At 36.8% G+C, this 23716-nt stretch overlaps 2 protein-coding genes across 9 annotated transcripts in view; one reads left to right on the top strand and one right to left on the bottom strand.

Annotated features, from left to right (window-relative positions):
- Positions 1–6848, top strand: part of DCLRE1C (DNA cross-link repair 1C) — a 34015-nt gene extending 27167 nt beyond the window's left edge. For all 5 annotated transcript variants that reach the window (XM_088789001.1, XM_088789000.1, XM_088789004.1 and 2 more), the window contains one exon: positions 4673–6848. In XM_088789001.1, the coding sequence (XP_088645127.1) occupies positions 4673–5589 (917 nt within the window). In that variant the 3' untranslated portion in view covers positions 5590–6848. The remainder of the gene's footprint in view (positions 1–4672) is intronic.
- Positions 6849–8987: 2139 nt separating this feature from the next.
- Positions 8988–23716, bottom strand: part of SUV39H2 (SUV39H2 histone lysine methyltransferase) — a 29854-nt gene continuing 15125 nt past the window's right edge. For 2 of the 4 annotated variants that reach the window (XM_019738303.3, XM_019738304.3), the window contains 4 exons: positions 15963–16634; positions 13956–14102; positions 12365–12494; positions 8988–11579 (listed from right to left, as the gene is read on the bottom strand). In XM_019738303.3, coding sequence (XP_019593862.2) covers positions 11473–11579; positions 12365–12494; positions 13956–14102; positions 15963–16634 — 1056 coding nt within the window. In that variant the 3' untranslated portion in view covers positions 8988–11472. The remainder of the gene's footprint in view (positions 11580–12364; positions 12495–13955; positions 14103–15962; positions 16635–23716) is intronic. The other 2 variants (XM_019738305.3, XM_074324788.2) reach the window with 2 other exon arrangements.

Genomic DNA, 23716 nt, shown 5'->3' with positions numbered 1-23716 from the left:
AGAAAACATACCGTGTTTCCCTGAAAATAAAACCTAGCCGGACCATCAGCTCTAATGCGTAATTTGAAATTAGTTAATTTTAGCTCCAAAAGACGCATAAATAATGTGGTGACCCCTCCAATTAGTCCTAGTACCCACCCTGTCACTATCCATAGTTGTTGCAACATTACTGACTATATTCTCTCTGCTGTAGTTTACAGTCCTGTAACTATTTTGTAACTGCCAATTTGTATTTCTTAATCCTCTCACCTTTTTCACCCCGTTCCCATTGCAACATGGATGGACCTAGAGGGTATTATGCTAAGTGAAATAAGTCAGGCTGAGAGACAAATATCCTATGTTTTTACTTATATGTAGAATCTAAAGAACAAAATAAATGAACAAACCAAACAGTAACAGATTCATAGATACAGAGAACTGATCTTTTTACTTTTTTGATGGTGTCTTTTGAAGTGCAAAATTTAAATTTTGATGAAGTCCAATTAATTTTTTTTATAACTTGTGTGCTTTTGGTGCCATATTTAAGAAACTATTGCTTAATCCAAGATCATGAAGATTTACTCCGTTTTGTCATTTCTGGGTGAGTTTTGACTCTCTTCCTTAGTATAAATTGTATTTTCCCACCTTCCTGCATGTCATAATCTTTTATTGGATGCCGTACCTCCTAAACTTCACCTTGTTAGGTTTTGTATAATGTTGGGTTTCTAAAAATATTCTTGAACTTTGTTCAGGCATGTGGTTAAGTGACTTGGAAAGTTTGATCTTTTTGTGTCTTGCTTTTTCTCTGTAAGGCAGGCGCAGTGCAGCACTCAGTCTAGAATTAACTTTCCCCACTACCGAGGCAAGGCCTTTCTTAGTACTCTTACAGTAAAACACCCATGAATTATGTGTTCCATTCTGTCGGGAGTGGGCAGTTTCCTTTCATTCTTTGGAGTGTTCTTTCCCCGGCTGCCCGGCCTCGGGATGTGCTGCATCACAGGATGCGCTGCTCAGCATGCTGAGTACTGAGGGCCGCTCTGCAGAGCTCCTTGGTCCCACCGTCTGCTCTCTGGCCTCTCCTCTGAATCCAGCCACGTTGGCTTTCTGAGACTCCCGTTTATGTCTGTCTCAATTCAGGGATGCTGGATAGCTCTACCTCGGTGTCCCCTTCCTGCCTGGAAACCAGAAAGCTGGGGCAATCTTAGGGCTCACTTCATTTGTTTCACATTTCTCAGGTGTTACTGTCTGATTTCTTGAGAGCCTTTGTTATATTTTTCCTTGCTTTCAGTTGTTTCAGGTGAGAGGTTAAATCTAGTCTGTTACTTTCTTGGCTGGAAGCATAAATCTTTAAAAAAAATTTTTTAACTTAATTTTTATATTTATGCATTTACCCAAATGATGCTTGTTTTTGATGGAGTATGTCTTTTTTTGATTGGGCCACTAGTGTAAGAATTTTTAAATTATCGTTCACTTCCATTTTGTTTGTTCTTGCTTTATCCTTTTCGGTAGCTGTGATTTTGTTCCTTCTAGATTCCTTAGGCTTTTTATTAGTTACCAATATAACAATTTTTATAGTTTTAAATATTTGTGCCAATATAAATCTTCCCACAATCCTGTGGTGTCACCTCTAGGTGAATTTTGTGAGCCATGGGTGTCATGTTTGTTCCTACATGTCACCGACTTTGTAATTCTCACGTTGTGCCACGTGCGCCTCACGGTCTCTGTGATCTCTACCAGGGCGCTGAGCAGTCTTTCAGGTTCATTTAGTTCTTAATGTGATACAAGTCAGGGTTCATATACACGTTATTAAATCTACCTGAGGGGCAAGCTGAGAAGTCATTCTTCTCTTAGCCTCTTTTAAAAAACATTTTAATAGAGCTCTTTGTGCTGTTTTAGCTTTATATAACTTACTAGTTAACCACTATAATTATCCCCACAGACCTATTTTTAAAAATTACTGCTTCTGTTCTTATAAAAGTAGCATATACTGACTGTAGGTAATTTAGAAAAGTTATGTAGAACCCCACAACGCTAAATTATTTTGATTAGCATTTTAACGTATTTCCTTTTTTCCCCTATTCATTTACATAAGTAGCTACCAAACTCAGGGGTGATATTGAAAATGTTTAAAGAGCAACATTGTATAGGCACCAATGAGAATAGTAACTGCAGTGGAAGGGCAGTGTCCAAAAGCTCTTCAAGCCTCCAAGATTCTTACTGGGATTGTGGCGAGGAGGACAGCAGTCCTTAGGTTGGGGCCAGGGCAGGAAGGACACGGACTTAAGGCAAAGCTGTTTCCGAAGCAGCGTGCAAGTACGTGAGGAGTCGAGGCAGGCTGCAAAGCAGCTTGGATCACTGCATACACACACACACTTACACTTCCTGCTGGAAAATCTGTGTTACTCAAAAATGCAAATTTAATGGCTGCATACTTTGCATTATGACTAGATAATGGTATATTTAATCTTTGTCATTATACATTTAGGTTATTTCGAACTTTTTGATTTTATAAATAATACTGTGATGAACATGATACGTAATTCCATTTCATATTTCTCATTATTGGGTTAAATTTCAGAAATTAAGGTGCTTGATACATATTGCCCAATTGTCTTCCAGTATGATTATACTAGTTTATACAGACGTCAACAATGCATGGTGGTAGAAAGTATCTATGAATTATCACGTTTGTCCATTTTGTTTTAATTGGGTTTATGTTTGTAAACATCACTAAGGATTTCAGGACCTTCACATTTATTGTGGTATTTTCTCGGTGTTACATGCCTTTCTATTTTTATATACTGAAATTTAAAATTTTTATAGTTTTAACAAAGAATACAGTCTCAGAATAAACTAATATAGAAACTACTTGTTTTTCAGATACATACAGGTGAGTTAATGTGAAAATGTTTTGACAGATTAAAGTATTTTACAGTTGACATATACCATATACCTGGATCCAGAGGAACATGAAACTGTCCAACTTAGAGATGATACAAAAACATTTCATAAAAAGATAACTGGCACACTAGTGGGAGAGCTAAAACAAATGTATAATCCATGGCTTAAAATAAAGCCATACTTAGAGACTACGATGATTGCAAACAACGTAGCTAAACATCTCAGTCACCTTAAGTCCTTTAGAAAAGGACAGTTGCTTGCTTAATTATAAATCATAACAGAACAGGGGACTTTTAAGAATTGGGTTTGATTCCTAGCTCTGCTTGTCTAGTTTTCTGACCTATGCATTGTCACATACCTTCTCTGGGCCCGTCTCCTCATTGGTAAAATGGGAGCTAGATGGTCGCTACGGTCCATTTTTTTTAGTGGCTTTAAAAAATGTAGTGTTTAGCTACATCCTTTATCACTGGGAAAATAGTTATCTTTCTAAGATGTAGATAATTGTAAGTTAACACCAGATTCAGCACTGGAACAGTAAGTTGCCATATACAGGAGTCGCGTGAGCATTTAATTTCCGTCTTAGGTTACGTGCTAGTAGAGGGCAGGAAAATATGCCCCCTCCCCCAATTCTGTGCCTTATCATTTTAATTTATGTAAATCTCACATATTAAGTTATGAGAATGTCACTGTCCAAGGAAGGTTTCCTCAATTTAAGAATTTAAATGGACTGGGCTCACTATATGCCAATGCAGGCAGCATGCTTCAAAAATCAGTAAAATGAATTTTGTTGACTTTCAGTCTTGACACTAAATGTGATTTATTACTGTTTTGGTTAAAGTTCATCTCATCTGTACGTGTTCCCCCAGTCTCTCTCACAGCCTGTCTGTGTCCCAGTGCCGGCTGCTGTAACACACACCGTAGGTTAGGTTAAGTGACTCAAACAGACATTCACTGCTCACAGTTCCGGAGGCCGGGATGTCCGAGCTCAAGGCGCCGGCAGATAGGGCTCCTGGTGAGGGTCTGTGTCCTGGCTTGTAACCGCTGCCACCTCAGCGTGCTCACAGGCCTTTCCGTTGTGCATGGGCATTAAGAAAGTGAGAAATCTGTTTTCCTCTTTTTACATTAATCCCATCAGGTGGGTCCCACCTCCAAATACCATTACATGGATGTTGGAGCTTCAAATTGTGAATTTTGGGAAGACACACACATTCAGCTCGTAACAAACACAAAGTCGGTTATCAATGTTTCTAGAAGGAAAACTTTAGAGTAAATTAGCTGTTGTCTTTATATTAAACCAGCCAACTTGTTGAGCATCTAGAATTTGCAAACCTCTCTTCTAGTCTGGGTGGTTCACAAAACTGGCTGTGAACAAAATCACCTGCAGAATGTAGTGCAAAAATCAAATTTCTGGGTCCCACTGTAAGGGATTCAGTAGGTCTGGAATGAGATATAGAAAGCTGTGTTTTTTATAAAGCTCACCAGATGTGCTCATGATCAATCAAGTTTGAGAACCACAGATAGGGTGTTGGGGCCTTATTCGGGGAACACAGATCTAGACTCTCAACTCACTATCTAACATTGTAAGAAGGTGAAGGATGGTGGTTATCCTGTTCAGAATATCCCAAGAATAAGGGGCCTTTTCATTTCTCTTGGAAGAAGCTTGAAGTCCCTATTATTTGCAATTCCATGCATGAAAAATGTAGCTTAATGCTACAACTGGATTTTGAATTAAAAGCACAAACTGGTTCCCTTCGCACTGTTTCTCACAAGCCTGTTTTCTCTGTTCTCCCAGAGGAGGAGGAGGACGACCTCTTTGATGATCCTTTGCCAGTACCGTTAAGGCACAGGGTTCCACACCAGACAGCTCTGCACCCTGAGGTATTTCCAACGGCAGCCGTGTCACCAGACCAGCCTGAAAAACTGAGACAAAGCACAGGACGCTTCATAGCAGACAGCATGCAAACCTCTCTCTGCACCAACTTTATAGATTGTGAAGAATCCAACAGTGAAAGTGAGGAAGAATCACACATCCCGGCCTCATCTCCAGGAGATCCGGGTCCTCTCACACACCAGCAGAAGGTGGATGAGGAAGCACCACAGTGGGAGGTCTTTTTTAAGAGAAATGATGATGTCCCAGATGATGGTTTGGAAAACCTCCCTTCCTCTACAGAGGCAGGGGACGCTCAGTCACCACAGCTTTTCAGTGACTCGGATGGGGAGTCAACTCACATCTCCTCCCAGAATTCTTCTCAGTCCACACACATCTCAGAACAAGGAAGTCAAGGTTGGGACAGCCAATCTGATACGGTCTTGTTATCTTCTCAAGACAGAAACAGTCTGGAGACAAAAGTGGCTACCTCCTTGAACAAAAGTGACTACAGACCAAGAATCAAAGAGAATGTTTCTGCCTCTCAGATGGAACAAAAGGACACTCAGTCTGACTTGAAAGGCAGAGATCCAGGTGTAAATATAGTTCCAAGTGCTGGAGAACCAACTACTCTAAGCAGCAGGACACACGTACCTCAGGAAACAAGGCTGTCAAATCATAGCACCAATGCAGACTCACAGAGCTCCTCCGACTTTGAAATTCCCTCAACTCCAGAAGCTGAGCTACCTAAACGAGAGCATCTACAATACTTATACGAGAAACTGGCAACAGGTGAGAGTATAATAGTTGAAAAAAGAAAAAGCTCACTCTTAGATACTTAAGAATTAAAAACATTTCATTCTAGGGCCATCACTAAAAAACCTATACAAAAAGATAACAGCCAAAATCATAATAAATTAAAATGGAATACTTAAAAATGCTCGTGTAATCTGAAAGAAGGCAGTAAATGGGAAACAGAGGAACAAAAAATTGAGGAAAAAAGAGAAAACAAGTAAGATATGGAAGAACTAAATCCAAACAGATCAATAATTACATTAAATGAACATGATCTAAACACACCAATGAAAAGACAGTCAGGAAAAATAAAACATAAGCCCACTACATGCTGTGTATAAGAAAGGCACTTCACATGATATGGGCCGGTTACAAGTCAGTAAAGGATGGAAGAAGACATACCCTGTAAACAGCTGGAATGCAGGTCACCAAGACAGTCGTACATGTGCACATACCAAACAACAGCTTCAAAACACACAGGCCTACCTCAGACATTGCAGGTTTAGTTCCTGACCACTGCAATAAAGCGAGTTCGAATTTTTTTGGTTTCCCAATGCACATAAAAGTTACGCTTACACTGTCTATTATGTGTGCAATAGCAGTATGTCTAAAACAAATGTACATATCTTAATTTAAAAATACTTTATTGCTAAAAAATGCTAACCATCACCTGAGCCTTCAGCAAGTTGTAATTCTTTTGCTGGTGGAGGGTCTTGCCTTGATTTTGATGAAAACGCAGTAGTATCTGCGAAGCGCAACACAAGGTGTGCCTGCACAAAACAAAATCAACTGAAAGGAGAAAGACTAACTAAGGCACAATAGTATATAAAGCGGAACTTTAACTTTTTCCTCTCTCAGTAACAGAATTAGTTTACAGAAAACCAGCAAGGACATAGAAGAACTGAACAGCACCCATCAACCAACTAGATGTAACTGTCACTCCATCTAGTAACAGCAGAACACATGCTTTTCGGGTGCACATGGGACATTCACCAAGATAGACCATATCCTGGGTCTTAAAAATACTTCAGATTGAAAGAAGAAACTTGGAACTATTAAACTGATGGCCATAGGAAAAATCAAACCCCCTACTTATCTCAAAAGATGGTACATCACTTAAGCATGTTGGTGTGAAGATGGTGGTAAAATTAAAAGTAGAAAAATTAGGACCTAAAAGAAAATAATTAAATGGCAAAAGTATGTGTGTTCTGTGAGTCAGTCAACTTTCCTAAAGTTCATGCATAGGTTATGCTTTTGCATAGACATGTTTATGGACTTAATAAAGTTTTATTAACATTAATAAACACTTTGGTATGCTGACATTTTGTAGATTAAGGAAGCAAAAGCAGACTTCACTTAAAACAAGTTTAAGTGGAGTCTCAAACAATTTGCAGATCAATTAAACTAACAACGATACGCATTATCACCCTGCTGCAAAGTGATCAGACCAACAGTAAGTACTGGAGCCACAAAACTAAGCAGGATTACAAAACTTAGAGGAAAATAAATGGGGTGCTCAGAGGATGCAATGCCAAGAGGACCCAGGAAGTCAGCCCTCTCACTGCTCCAGAAGGGAATGTTCCCACTCCCAAATGTTGGGAGGACAGAGTCCCCATCCATGTACATGGGGGAAAAACTGGATGGTGACACTCAGAATTCACATTTCACCTAAGAAACTGGCACAAGAGGGCTGAGGGGAAGAAACTGGCATGGTTACCAAGGGCTGAGAGTAAGGGCCGAGTGCAACTCATTTCTGATTGGTCTTTGAGGGTATGTTGAGTCACACTCAACAGTTTTATTAATATGTACACCAACGGAGAATGGTCTGAGCACAGTAAGGTACCTGGGGCAAAAGAATATAAGGAAGGATACAAGGAGTTTTAAGGGAACACTGACCCTGTTTTTCTAGCTCAGCATGTCTCAGCTTTGAATGAGATATACTCTGCTATGATCGGAGCAGGATTAGAGTTCTGTTTGTTTCATTTTGCCCATCTCCCCTGAATACTATTTCCTAAATTCCAAGTGAATAAACCCACTGGAGAGACCCAGTAGGGATTGCAAATCATTGGTTGAGTATCTGGTCATTACTACAACAGGCCTATTACAGAAACCCAGAGACTTCGTATTTTATTTATAGCTCTAAAAATTAGTTATACTTCATTATCACAAATCATATAATCAAATGTAACTATATACATTTGTACATACTGACATTTAAGACTTCATCTTAATAGTATAGCTTATGATCCAAGGTGGGTGTTCAAAACATGCCTGTAAACATTCTGAATATATTCTTAGCATTTCATAATCATACCATCAACTGAGCATTACTACATACTGCCGCAATTCCATTGTTTTATGTGAGTGTGGCATAATAAGTGCTGGCGGAATGAATTTAAGGACTAAGAGCAGAACAGACTTTTGATCAAAAAACTTACAGGGATCATCAACGATGCTGAAGGACAGGTGTGTACCCTTGAACAATGCGGGCTTAGGGGTACCCACTACCCACACAGTCAAAAATCCACACGGATTTTATGTAATGTAAATTAAGTCAGCATTCCACATAATGTGGATTCCCACCCAGTTCAAACCCATGTTGTTCAAGGGTAAACTGCATAAACCTGTACTTTAAAACCACTACAGGTTAATACTCTACTTGAAGTACAAAATAACTACGTACTGTCATTATGTAATACTTACATATTATTAGCTATATACTTACTGTGACAATGCTTAATTCTTTTACACACTGTAGTAACTCCTTTAATCCTCACAACACACACTTATTATCCCCGCTCACAGATGAGAAGGCTAAGGCACAGAGAGGTTAGTTCACATGGCTAGTAAGGGGCGAAGCCAGGACTCAAACAGGCAATTCAGGCCCCCAACACCATGCTCCTAACCGCTATGCAGTGAGGCCTCTCAAAAACAGCATGACAGTGGGCAGGATTAATTATAGTGGCTCCTTGACTTTTACTTGAAGAACTGGAAAGCATAAAAGGAAAAGTGAGAAGAAAAAATTTCAAAATGCCAACATGCATCACAGAAGAAACCCAATGGCTAGCCACATTTGCCTTAGAGAGGAATCCAAGACTTAGAAGTTTGTTTAATGGTAGAAATTATTTGTTTAAATCTGCATGGAGTTGGTTAAATACGTTAAAAATAGTCAGGTATGTTTCCTGCCTGCCTCGTCGCTGGGTGATCTTGGGTGTGTGACCTAACAGTCTGAACCTCCTACCTCAAGTGGATTGTAAACACCACAGCACCAACTTCATACATTTATGAGAAGTACACGAGGACATACAAAGGCATAGACTTGCGTAAAGATTAGCTCAAATTCTAAAATTCCTTTGTACTTCTAAGGAGTACTTAGCAAAATATGTTTGAATACCTGGTAACTAATAACGCTCAAAAAGTTTCAGAAGTATCCATCCACATTCTACTGAGTGAAAATTGTACTTTAATATCCAAGTGCATGAACCATGACAACAACGAGCATTTTAAAAAGGAAAGTAACATTTAAAGGAATGGTATATACACCTTTGGTTAATCTCAACAGCAGGTCGTCAGGAATACATCAGTATTTTTGTGCCCCTTCTGTAGCCTTACTAAAAAAAGACAGTAAAATATTTGTAAACAAAGCTAACCCACAATAAACAGAAAAATCAAATGCCAAACTAAATTTATTTGCTAAAGAATAACTGTTGAATTGTAAGAAAAATAATTACTGTCTGGATTTTGCATATATGGAGAAAAACCCTGAGATCACCAATTGTGATTACAATCCTCTTAGGTAGATACGAACAGTGGTGTTAACACAACTTGTACAGTGGATTCATTTACAGTTTAAACTTCATCTAATACTCATGAATATTTGCTTTATGATGAGAGAACATAGTCTGACAATTTAGGAAACGAATTTAAAGAAGCTAAACATTGAATTAAAATAAAGCTCCTAACAACTTCAGTTAGTTTGTATTATTTTACTGCTTAAGTTCAGCTTTTTAATAACATAAGGATGACACAGATAATTAAAATCTCAAAGGCCTAGTCATTATATTTCTATTAATAAGGACAAAACAAATTGACTGAAAATATAAGTTTTTCCCTTTGTCCTCCAGTTTTATACACAAAAAGTGGGCAAAATCAAGTAACTAGACAGTAAAACACTGACTTTTTAAAAAGAATGCAAAAATTACATCTTTAAACCTACCTGAGACGATTATAATTCAAAGTATGCTTGGCCACCGGGAACAACCTGTAAAATTAGTGATGCTTTCTCACCACTGATTTTTCCATGTGATTATTTTTTTATAAAGAAAACATAAGAAACGGCACTAAAAGAATGTATTTGTTATGACACATTCTGCCAATTTTGGTTTGCAGATATACTCTGAGCTTCTAACATGTAAACAATTTACCCTATTGTTATGAAAGAGCAGTCGTGATACCAATATAATAAATAATAAAGTGTAGATTCTCCCAAAAAAGAGATTAAAGATTAAGAAGGTATTTGATAGGCTGCATTCTTGAAGTCAGTTCAATTTTTACCCAAGTTTCTTTTAGGATATTAAAACCTAGGGCAACGAGCTTAGATACAACTTAATTAGGAATACTGAAAGCTAGATTTATTTGCTACATTTACCTTTACGTTGGACGTCTTGATTAAAAATCCCAGAATGAGAAAGATGAAAACATTGTTTTCCTGCATAATAAAACCTCAATCAGGAGAAACTAACAAACAAAACTAACAAGGACTATATTCCACTTCAGTCTTCATAATTCAAGTAATAAACGGTCTCATAATTCAGGCACACACTCTGACCAAGCCAAGTATAGCTTTATCACATTAAAAAAATTAATTTATAAAATAAGTATTAGTTGAAAATATACTTATTTTTTAAGAAGAACTTGCAGGAAATAGAAAAAGAATTAAATCTGGTGAAAAGGAAATGTTAAAACTGCCTGAAATCCAGAAGATACAGTGTTAATGTGTGAAGAAATATTATCATCAGGTGTAGCTGCTCTCTGGGGCATCTGGTGTTACTGTTTAGACCACATGTATTCCACATGGATCTCCTAATTCATGGTTTTAAAAGGGGTCTAAAAGCACCCTATTTCCCTTGCCTGGTACTCCAAAACAACCCGCCTGGTTCCACTGCTGTGTCATTTCCAAGAAGCATAATGGTCAGCCATTCTAGAATTTCAGAGAGCTTTTTGGAGATTTTTCTTCCACAGGATTAAAAAACCTTTAAGAATAACTGCTTCAGACATATACCCTTCGTTATCGTCTAAATTGCTTCAAAATATGAAATCCAATTGTAATTAAATTTTTCTATACTTATTTTTAGACCTTAAATTTCTGTATCAAGATCCCAATGTTTTAATGAAAGAAGTAGAAATAGAAAATAAGAGTGTAATTCAGTATCACTATTTGTCTCCAATACAACAACGGTATTTACAGTAATAAATAGGTAAACAGGAATGACAACATAACAAAAATAGAACGTTGCATATTTGCCCAAATTCAGTTAAGTATTTCTCTAAATTCAAGGTGTATGGCAAGTTGAATGTTTCATCTCAGTGACTGTGATCTCATCAGTTTAGCACTTAAAACACCGAGGGAGGCATTTCTCTATTCACAGAGACTTCTTAAGTACACATATGCTGAGCTGTAACTAGTTTCCCTTGCTTGTTTGCTCCCTAACCACTAATGAGGTGTATTTCAAATTAGTCCATGTGACCCTATGTTCCTCCCTTCAGAAGCATCAGTAATGCATTTGGCCAAGAGTCTGAAACATGAAATGTAAATTTACATAGCATATAATCTTAATAGTATGAAAAGAGTCCCGAATACTTATTTTTAAAAATGTTAACATTAGAAAAAAGCAAAACTACAATTATGCTCCGCTCTATTTTCTGAAAATTCAGTTGAGGTAACCTCTGCAAGTCACAGCTCCACATCTGCACACAGTTCTGACTCTCTTTTTGGCTGGGCTGTAGTCAATAGAATCTGAAGATATATCTCCAGAACCTGAATACGTAGAAAAAGAAATACAGAAGAGAGTTAAGACAATTCTGAATGAGTTTCAAATTTTCTATCAGCTTTAAATAAATGTGAATATTTGGAGACAAATCATTATGAATTGTCTTGAAAGGATGGTGTGGGCTAATAAGAGGTAAAGTATATCTTATTAGCTCGTACTTATGAGAATGGATTTCTGAAATAATGAAACTTACTAGGAAAATCCAATATACAAGCATTCATTTCATACATTATTTAAGAGCCATAAAGCGAGGTCAAGTAGTAACAATATGTAAAGGGCATCATGCTTAGAAAAACAAAGGAAAGAAAACACTTATATTGTCACAATAAAGCAAACAGAATTAAATGTGTTTTTTTCAAAGCCAAATTCCAGTAGGAATGGAGTAAGTTCACATGTGATTTAAATCACATTTCCAATCTTTTGAATATCTATCTCCCAGTAAAGATTCAGAAATGTAGGCTTACAATTTTTTAAGTACAAGTAGTATGGAGAAAGATGTTATAATAAGCTTCCATAATGGAAGTTCTCAAAAAAGCAGTTGGCAATGTGATATAACAAAGAATATTGCTCAGCCCGAGGTCAGGCACACGGTTTCTAGTTCTAGCTGTGAGATGAGCTTTAAGACCTTAAGGGAGAAGATAAACTCTATCGCCTCATTTTTTTCATTTTTAATATTAATTTGCTTCAGATGATCTAAGGTCTTTCCTACTCTTGCATAGATTCTTCATACGGAAACAACTTAACACCGATGAACTGTACTTGAAAACCATACCTTTCATTTGATAATCAAAAGTGAGCTCTTCTCCAGCGTTTATGGTTCTTGTGGAAAATAATGCTATTCGGGGAAGACGAGTATCAAGGTTATCAATGAAAACATTGAACACCTGAAGATTTGGGTCACACTAAAAAAGAACATTAGAACCCATTTAAGTAAAAATGACGTGAACGAGTTCTATATGCCACATAAAATCTTTAATTTCCTAGACTATTAGCTTTTTAAGATGTACTGGAAATTAAGTTGATTATTTAGAGGTCTCTGAGGCACATATACATTTAAAAATACTGTTTTCACTTACAGAAAATTTCAGACATACATAAAACTAGAGAAAATAATAAATGTACATGAATCCACTATGCAGCTTCAACAACTGTTTACATTTTTGCCAGTGTTATTTCAACTAATCCTGACTTTTTAATTTTTCTGGAAAATTTTACTGTAAATTCCAGATAACATCATTTCACCTGTAAACATTTCAGTATATTTAAACAATTAGAACTGCATTTAAAAAAAATCAAGCTGGTACTGTGGAACTCAAATTTCATATTACATGGGGTTTCATTGCTGAAGCTTTTGTTTGGAATTGTTTGATATTTTGAGAACTCGATACTAAATTCTGGCATATACAAGAAGATCCAGGGAATCATACTAAAAATATCAAAGTAAGTGTTTAATTGTCTTTGAATAGAATACATCTATTTTGAGAGTATCTCAAATTTATTATTAAGTAAAAAAGTAAAGTAAAAGTTCAAGCTGATCAGAAAACTAACAAGGGAGTCAGGAGGTCTCTGACATTTCACTACTAGTCATAAATTAGTTTCTTGGTATAAAATCCATCAAAAGTTTAACACGGTCTACTACTTCATATAATCAGCTACATAACTTACTCTCTGAGTGAGACACATCTTGTAATCTATACAATAGCGATAATATCAGTCTCACAAGCCGGACAGCCTGGTATCCACCTGGGAGTTAGTTGGTACCCAGTAACTATTAATCTCCCTTATTTTGGGGAATAGTTTTTAGAGGATATGATTCTGGAGTTAAGGTTCCAGCTGTATTCTAAGTTCTTTTCAAACATGAATTAAGAACACTAACTTATAATTTAGAAAAATAGCCCTAAGTACTTCAATACTCTATAAATTCCTAAATTTTATAAAAATGTTAACGTTTCCATTTTAAGAAAATACAGCTAGCTTTAGTTGTATATCCCACAATTTAGCCATTAACTTCTGTAAGAAACCTATCTACAGTTGTGTTTCTTAAACTCTCTGTTCTGCCTCTTAACTCCTGTGCCCATTAGTTTCCTCCCCTGTACGAGGATAATACCTATCTAATAAAGTGGTTGGAAAGGTTAAATGAAGTAACATATGTAAAGACTCTTGCCAAATGCACGGTATTTGGGTAGGCGCCTCAATGAATTTTCCAAATACAGCAATGATCCCACAACTCATCAGAAGAGGCCCTTGTACTAAAAAACTCTGGAAATATTAAAAGGGTACGTGGTTTAAAGTGATTTTTCCTCAACTACAGAAAAATCATTAAACACAGCACTAAGTTAATTAGTCCCGTCTCTATTTCTTACACTGTGATTCACAAAATGAGACACATTGCCGTATTGAGCTGCATCCACTGTGAATTCATCAGATTCATAGTCCAGATCAAAGAGATAGGTGATTCCTTTGTTATCATATAACTGCCCCCGTCTTTCGGCTTCCTCACTCGTGATTACCTAAAAAGAAAAAACTATAGTGTATTATAGAGCTATTGCTGAACTGAAGAAAAACTCATCCATAAACCTATTAACTAACATATTCATTCCTACGAGTGTTTAAAAAGAAATTAAAGTGTCATCAAAATCAACATTCACACAAATGACTAGAGAGCTAGACGGAAAGAGGTGGGGAGACAATGGGAGGAGAAATGATGGTGTAAAAGAATTATGACTAAATAGGAATTATGACAATTCAACAATTGACAAGTTGAAACCATGTAGTACTTTCATCCTAATTTGGTGAGATGTTCAAAGAGCTACACAACTACAACTCTCCATAAGACATAACAGAATGTAAAGGACTAAATTTACAAGTATATATGCTCCAAAGACATACTTTCCTTATAACTAATCTGTGTGCAGTTACAAATGCAAATTTGTTACAAATATAGGAAAGAAGTTATGTTAAATTTGCAGGTGACTGTATGGAAAGCCTCGTTTTACAGAATAGGTTGTTTCATGAAATGAGGTAGCTCAAACCCATCATCAACAGTGCTGCTCTTAACAACACAGCTTTACCACATGCTCAGCTTAAGAAATCCAAAATGTCTAAAGTGATTCATGGTGTCAACCAAATTTAGCTGCTGCATTCATTAAGCCAAAAAAAAAAAAAAAGAGAATAACTGAATTATAGCCAAATAAAAAGAATACCTGAATTATACAAGATCTAATATCCTGAATAGTGCTTTATAATAATCTGCCGTTGTATAAAAATATACGGGTCAAAATAAGGATCCAATTTAATCTCAAGAATTAGGTGATCCAATTCCAAACTTTTAAAATGTCAGATGTGACAGTCCCAGACATGCAGTCACACTAGTATTTTTCTAGTCACAGCTTAACGCACCCGTCAGTTTGAGGAAGTGAGATGCTGTGGAGAAGTGCATTAATTTTGGAGCCTTGGTTTTGAATCCTGGCTCTATGTGACCTTGGGCAAGGTGTTTAATTTCTCTGTGCCTAGTTTCCTTATCTATAACAATGGAGATAATACAACTACCTCAGAGAGAGAATTAATGAATATATAAGGTGCTTAGAATAGTATTTGTTGGGGGGGAGGGGCCGGTTAGCTCAGTTGGTTAGAGCATGGTGCTGGTAGCACCAAGGTTGCCGGTTCGATCCCCACGTGGGCCACTGTGAGCTGCGCCCTTCTTCAAAAAATAATAATTAAAGAAAAAAGAATAGTATTTGGCACATGGTAAATACTATTTTTGTATATATACATTATACGTATAAAAATAAATTTATTCAGTATATGGTAATTTAGAGACTAGTCTTTGTAGGTGAGTTACAAATACAAAGAGTGTGGCTTTTCTTATGGCTACAATAAATGCTTTTATGTTATCTTGTAATGCTTGCTCATAAAGCACTGGTCTACTCTACAGTATCTTTCATGTTGATTAAAAAAATTGAGTTTTGCCAACTACACTTAAACAATATTTGGTCAAATGAAGTAAATTACAATTTAGAAGTTTCAAAGCCAGCATGTGTTTAGATCTGATTTTCTTCTTAGGGGTTCTGTGTAAAAATAGTTGTCATATTAAAATTTACAAATGCCAGTTTCACTGACTATAAATGGGTGTTTGTTGAAAGATGACTTTCTTTTGTGTGTGTGTGTGTGTATATATCATATTTGTTTGTTTATATTCAAGTTTATATTTCTAACTATGTTAGAGAACCCTTCTCTCAAACTTGAAATTTGTACATATTTCCAAATGCTATCAAAATACACCAAATACTTGTTACAGAGGTAAAAAGGTAACTCTTCAAAAGCGTAAACCTTCCATGCATATTATTTGCTATGTAGTAAGTTGAATGTACCTCTCCAACATATTCCATGACAAAACTCATTCTTTTAATCTTCACAAGGGTTTTTACACCCCAGCCACAGCCATTGCTAGTTCGAAAGATGCAAAGTGAGTACTGTGTGCCTTTCTGTACAATCCTATTGGGACAATCGGGTCCACACTGACATCTTGAGTTGCATTCATAAATGGGGGTACCTGGTGGTATTCTAATTTGTTGGTTTTTATTATAAGCAAAAAGAACTCCAGCTTCAGCAGGACAACATTTCTCAAAGAAGCAATCTGTACATGAACAACCGAAGGTCGCTTCGTTGACTAGGCTGATGCCAGGAGCCGGCTTGTATTCATTAATGTAGTAGAAGCCTGGAGGCGGGCCCTCCAGGTCAACAGTGTTTTCCACAACGATCATCCCTTTGTGAGTTTTCCGTCTGTTGAGCTCGTCCTGCCATCTCTGCAGCGCTAGCCTTTGTTTAGCCTTCTTCACAATGTACTCAGCAACGGCAGGATTCAGGGCTTTGTTATTGTTTTTTAGAGTTACTGTGTGGCCCTTCTTTACTTGAGATAAGTAAACATCCTTGTCATGAGAGAACTGCTGAAGTAGTAATGGGCACTTGAGATTCTGCAAAGGTTCCCAAGTATTTGTAGAATCTGGCCATCCTTTCCATTTTACAAGATAATATTCCATATCCTTAAAATATAAAAGAAAATGCAAATCAATTAAGCCCCAATTATTTAACAGAATTTAATACTGTATAAAGTATCCATTATCATTTTGCTTAATAAAGGTCAGAATATAGTCAGGTTTCTAGCAGATAAAGTACAAATCATAAAAATAAAACTATTTTTATTTATATTACATAAAATCTATATAGAAGTTGGACTCTAGGCAAAAGAGTCACACCTACATAAAGAAAAAGTACTGAAATTCACGAATATTTTACCAAATGGTGATTAAGTTAAACAAGAAGGTATTTATCTTGATCATGAAAATACATAGTCTGAAAACCAACTATGTATGACCTAAGTTAGTGGCTTACTTGGCCAGCAAAGATGCAGGCACCCTCTAAGGTCTGTAACTTAACATTTCACAGTGGATACAAGAGGGAAGTTCTATTTTTCAATGTCATGGGCACACATCCCCTAGATGTTGTAGAGATACTGTCCAGTACAGTCATTCATAGCCACATGTAGCTACACCTGAAATGTGGCTAGTCCAAATTCAGAATGTGCTTTAAGTGTAATACACACTGAATTTCAAACCTAGCACAAAAAAATGTAAAATACTTCTTAACTTTTAATAAATATTGATTACATGTTGAAATGATATTTTGGATTTATTGGATTAAATGTATTATTGATAGCAATTTCACCTGTTTCTTTCTACTTTATGTGGTTACTAAAAATTTAAACTTATACATTATGTGGGCCATATTATATTTCTATTGGACAGCATGATTCCAGACAATTATTATTTTATTTAGACTCAACCATAATTGGATTAGGTAGCAGATATTCAAGCCACCAAGGATCAAATATTTTGACTTCTCTCCGTCTTTTTGGCCACGTGGTACCTAGAATCTTGCCTGCCTATCCCACTGATTTGACACGCTCTTCAGAACCTCAAAGTCAGGCATGCCACGTTAAGTTTCTCTTAAAAAACGTAGTCAAGAGAGTATAATAAAAAAAACTCCGAAGTAAAATTATCTCAATTTCTGTTTTGTCCTCTGGAATAATTAACAGACATCCATGTGCTTTGGGTAAAATGCCTTCTGAAATATGAAAGTAATTAAACTGCATTCTATAGTTTTTAGTTACCATTTTAATTCATACATATTGATAAAAACTTAATTGGGATACATTTTCTTTTCCCTGAATTTTTAATAAAGTTTTCATTATAAAGTCATGATGCCCATGACAGCTGTTTTACGATTCATAATGTATCTATGCTAGCTGACCTGGAAGGGCTAGGACATGCGGTACTAGACCTGCTGCTGAGGCCCGACTGGGCCAGGGGGTCTGAGGCAGCTCAGCAAGAGCAGTCACCTCATTAGTGAGGGAGCTCATTTTCTCCCCACTGTCTTCATCTCGATGTTTTAGTATATTTCTACTCAATAAGCAGTAATGCTTATGAATTAAAAGAATTTCGCTTCTTTATAAAAATGGTCAAAATATTTTACATTTTTTAAAAAAGTGGTTAAGTTATGGTGTGAGGATATGCACAAAAACTGTACTTCCGTAGAAATATACCGTGTTTCCCTGAAAATAAGACCTACCCGGACAATCAACTCTAATGCATCTTTTGGAGCAAAAATTAATATTAAGACCCGGTATTACATTATATATTGTTATATTATTCCCTGTCTTATAGTAAAATAAGACCGGGTCTTATATTAATTTTTGCTCTAAAAGATGCATTAGAGCTGATTGTCCAGCTAGGTCTTATTTTTTTGGAAAATGGTATATTGTGATCCAGGAAAAAAAAAAGCATACACAGATATTTGTTAGTCAAATTGGCTCACTAAGACGGAACATGGATTTCCCCCTCTTGTCAGGTAACTACTACAATTTGGGACTGTTGTTAGCAGCTATCTGCTCAACAACGAGATCCATTCGGCAGTATCTAACATGTCTATTCCTTTAATTACAAAAGTTGTTAATTAAAAAAAAATTAAATCGCTTCTTTTTTAATGCTCGTTTGTCCTACTGTAGCTCTGGGTTAAAACAAAAGTTGCCAGCAAATAATGAAAGAAACACTGGCTTCAAGTTAGATGATTAAATCATATTCCGCAAAACTAAAAACACTATAGCACTGAAGTTTGCTTCCAAAATAATGTATTGACTAATGATGAGTCACTTACAGTTTTAGTGACTAAGTTTTGTATTTAATCACATTGGTATCTACTTAATTTATGAATGGTAAACTGCTTATAAAACATGAGTGCCTTTGATAAAACAGAATATAGAAATATTAGTAATATTTTTTTACTTTGTAGACTTCTGCCTTTTATTTTATACCCATGTTACTTTTAAAATCCAAAAAAGATATTTACATTTTGAAATATGAAATAATTTTAAACAGAAAAAACACTTTGACTTAAGCTAATTCAATACCCTAAAATTCCAAATAAAAGCCAAAAAGTTCATAAGCCTCATATGTTATGTATTGTATTCTGATATGCGATCAACTCTTGATTACCCATAGAAATGGAACAGTCATAAAAATGACCCATACATAAATTACTCCTGTATAACTTGAAATGCATCATATGATTTTTTTTCTTAAAGACATTTTCCCCCACTATGTTTGCCTTAGGTTAAATTCATTCAAATGTTCTAGTATCTATAAGTATAATAATGCAAGTTCGGTCACTAGGGGGTGTAATGAAATGTAAGGTAACACTAGCCTTTAGGATTAAAATCTCATTAAGAAGGCAATAATATGTAAAATAAGTAGCAATGCAAGGTAGTATAATTTTCAATGCCCAAACAAATAAGATAATAAATACCACTAGATATAAAGAGGGAAACAAATCTAGGTGAATCAAAAGGGCACAGAGGAAGTGGAACAAATTTCATGGTGAAAGGCTGATAGGATTTGTTGGGTAGGGAACAGGGCAGGCAGGATGGAAAACAGGAGCAAAAGCCTGGAGCTAAGATTTGCATGAAAGTATCCAGAAAACAGTAAAGAGATGGATTTTGCTAGCTTTCAAGTGCTGATATTGAAGTGAGAGATCAAAGTAATGGCAATGCAAGAGTAAATTTTACATGGCCTTGAACACCTGACTAAGGCATTTAAACTTCAGTATAGGCCAATGGTTTTTACAATTCTTAGAAAACATGGTGTTTCTGGACGGAGCTTCATTAAGTACAAATGCATTAAATTCCATCTTGTTTATCAGGAACAATTTTACCAACCTTCTAACTGCCAAGCCTGTGACTCTTCAGTCCTCATCTGACGACCATTCTCCTTAGGCTCTGATATCATGATTCTCTCTACACTCTTGTTCCTTTTCTGCCTTCTTTGCTGAGACCACTACCCCAGCCCATCACTTAACAATGCAGATACGAAGGGCCCCTTTTCACACTAAACAAGTATTTATCCCTTTTGAGAATCTGAAGAAAGCAATGAACCTGTCCCTAACAAAAGTCACGTCTATAATATTTTGGGTAATTTCAGGAGATTTAGATTCCAAGTTAAGAATGCCTGCTCTAAATGCTCTCCGGGCAACCTCATCACTCCAGTGGTTTTAATTACATGCTGATGACTCCCCAAATTTTATCTGCAACCCAATATATCCTGTAGCCTATCGAATGTCCAACAGGTTCCTAAATCAATCTAACCACATGGAACTTAGCAGCACTGTCCTTCCTATGCAGATTCTTTCTGTTCTGTAGAACCATCAAGAGGAATTTTACCCATCTACCTAGTCACACCAGTCACGATCAGGACGTCAGTCTTGATTCTTTCTTCTCCTCAAACTAATCCATCAACAAGTTTCTTTAGATACTTGTTCCTGTCTATCTCTACTACCTACAGTTACTTCAGGCCTTCAGTTCTTGCCTGCATTATTACATTCATTTCCTTACTGGTTTCCCTGCCTCTAGACTGACAACACTTTAATCTACCCATTTAAAGTGTAGAATTTTCTTATAAAAACAAACATCTACCATACCAGTCATTCTGGTATTCTCTTGCTTAAACATTTTAATGGCTTCCCTACTGCCTAAGGAATTAAATTCATACTTCCTATTTTAAACAAAGACCATTCCTGATTGGGTCCCCGATACCTCATGGCTTAATCTTCCATTATGACCCAATTTACACACCACCCTTTGGCCATGCTGAACCACTGTTCGTACTTGAACGTGAGGGGCTTTTTCAAACTTCTTGGTGGCTTCCTTCACAAAGTTCTCTTTAATTAGAATGGCCTCTCCCATTGGCCTAATGAACAGTTGCTTATTTCAGTCTCGTCTTTTATATGTAGAAAAACCTACTTATCTTTAACTCAGCTCAAATGTCATCTCTTTGATGAAGTCTTGCCTGCCTCTCTTGCTCAAGGACTGTTCACTGCCGTGTTACCATTTCTAATCTAAACTGAAAGCCATTTGTAGGAAGGAATGGAATTCCTTTGTAGCCCCAGAACCAAGCACAATTCCCTACTACATCTTAGGCTTTGACTAAATATTTCTGAATGTGTAACAAAAAATACGACTAGCTACACGTATGTTATATAAAAATGACAACAGTAATTATATGAATCCTTAAAAGAAATACAAGCTGTTAAACTTAACTTGGAGATAGTAATTCATGGTTTTTCTATATTTGTTCTATCATCTACTGTCCATAACCAATAAATGGTAGCAAAGCACAACGTTAAAAGTACATATATGAGAGGATTAAAAAGACAACAAAAATATCTACCTTTCCATGAGCTAATTTAAAAATAATGCTCATATTCAGTATTAGTGGGAGAACAGCCTGAGAACACCAGTGTTCCATGGAAGTGCAGTTTGGCAACTATATGGCCAACGAAAGTCACTGGCTTTGCATGCCAGTAATTGACAGACAGCAGAAATTGTAAGACCTGGGTTAGAGGCCCCCGACTGGCACAAATGAGTAACATGATCCAGGAGAAGACCTTTCTTGGAGCTGATTCTTGATCTCTAAAATTTGAGTTTTATCTAACGATTCATATGTTATCTGGTTCTTAATAAACGACTCTAAGTGCAATCAATCCTTTAGTAGGAACATAAATCTATTGTTAGATGTGGAATAGTCTGTTGGCACGTGCCATGCAGTACAGTGGTGGTTCTAGAGACACAGATTTATTTTCCAGAAGGCAAAGCTTTGGGTACTACTTCTTTCTTAGTATTCGCTTCCTGAGGGAGACGCCCCATCAATGTGCATGGAAGTTCTGCTTCTTCACTGATGAGCTAAGCACCCATGGTTTTGTCAGAAAGTTTTCTGTATGAAGGGGTGACATGGCAAGAACATGGCACAGAAAAGTCACATAGGATTAACTACCTCAAGTTAATCCTTTAAGTTCAACTAGACCCAACATGAACTCTAAGGGTAACCATCCTGTTCCCGTTAGCATTCTTCCCATTTCCCAAGGTAGCTACGTCAGACCTCCTCACTTTGCTCCGGGTCCCTCCCACTACCTCCCCCTTATTTTCAGTAGCGCCTCACCTTTGTTCCCGATGCAGAGAGACAACAGAAACCAGGCATGAATCCCCTGAATCTCCACCCTTCCATGGACATGTAACGAGAGAAGGTGGATGCAGATACAACAGAAGGGATGTACTTCCTCCATCAGTTATCACTCCTCTCCCGTCTCTTCAGTTTCTCCCTCTCTACTGCTTCTCACTAGCATTTACACATCCCTCATTTTTAAAAGCAAAATTACACAAAACCTCCTTTGAGATATAAATACTTCCATGTGTAAGGGATCTCTAAAAGATATGATAAATTACTATACGTTGAGAGACTGGAGACGAAGATCAGAGGTGTGGAAGATTCTTTTCAGTATAAGGCCTTTTATAACTTTCAATTTGAAAAATCACACGCATATATTACCTACTCAGATTTTGTTAAATAAAAATTTTAAATTATAAACACCCTTATATCTTACATCGCCCTTTCTCTTCTTTCTTCAAAGCTAGAATTCTTGAAAGGGTTGTCCGTACTACTTGATTCTTACTTTCTCACCTCCAATTGATTCTTTAATTCCTTCTATTTTGGTTTCTTCTATCCACGCCACAGAAACTGCTCTAAGGGCATCAGTGAACCTTCCACTGCTCAATCCAATGGGTGCTTTACAGTTGTTCCTTGACCCGCTGGTCACTCCTCTACTTTGCTGACACTCTCTCTTCCTTAGGCTTCCATGATTTACTCTTTTGGTTTTCTTACCTTACCAGTTTGTCTCAGTCTTTGACAGTTCTTCCTGTGAGTTCTCCTTCCTATTCCTCAGTCTTTGTTTTTCTCTTCTCATACTTTCCTTTGCTTAGATTACTACAATAGCCTACTACAATAGCCTCTTACCACTTTCAGTTCATTCATGTCACAGCGACTAGCGTAATACGAGTATTTTCAACACATCCATCTTATCATGTCACTTTCCTGCTCAAAACGACTAAATGTTTCCCGATGGCTTTTAAGATCAAGTCCAAAATTCTCTTCTTGGTCTATAAGGAGCTGCACTTTCTGGGTTCTACCCATTTTTCCAGCCTCATTTCAATCCCTCTTGCTGGGTATGTTCTTCCACTCACACTTTCTATTCCCTGAAGAAGTCAGGCTCTCTTTTGCCTGAAGACCCTTCTCTACTTACCTTTTCATCTTTGAGTACTAAGTTTAAACACCAGTTCCTCACGGAGGGTTAAGTTAGATCCTTCTGGTATATTAGCACTTACATCAACTATAATGAAGTACTTTGTACAGTAACGTTTAAGGTGTTTCTACCCTCACTAAAAGAGGTGCTCCATGATATCATGGACCATACCTCTGCGTCATTCATTGCTGACATCCCTAGAGTCTGGCATACGTTGTGGCAGATGGCCAATACGTATCTGTTGAGTTAATGAATGGGTAACTGTATCCATCCCCAGGGCTTCAATGGCTCTTTTTGCCAATTACTTCAAGACCTATGTTTCCAGTTAGTTCTCTCTTGATTAGCGCCACATTTCCAACTATCTACTGGTCATCTCACACTTGCATGTTCCCAGCCTTCTTCTCCAAACCTAATCTGGTCCTCCTACATCGTAGGTCTTGGT

Source organism: Rhinolophus sinicus, chromosome 1 (genome assembly GCF_057876585.1).
Source record: "Rhinolophus sinicus isolate RSI-liver-muscle chromosome 1, RSI-T2T, whole genome shotgun sequence".
NCBI lineage: Eukaryota > Metazoa > Chordata > Mammalia > Chiroptera > Rhinolophidae > Rhinolophus > Rhinolophus sinicus.
The sequence above is the reverse complement of the archived record's forward strand: the minus strand, read 5'-3'. Positions and strand labels throughout refer to the sequence as shown.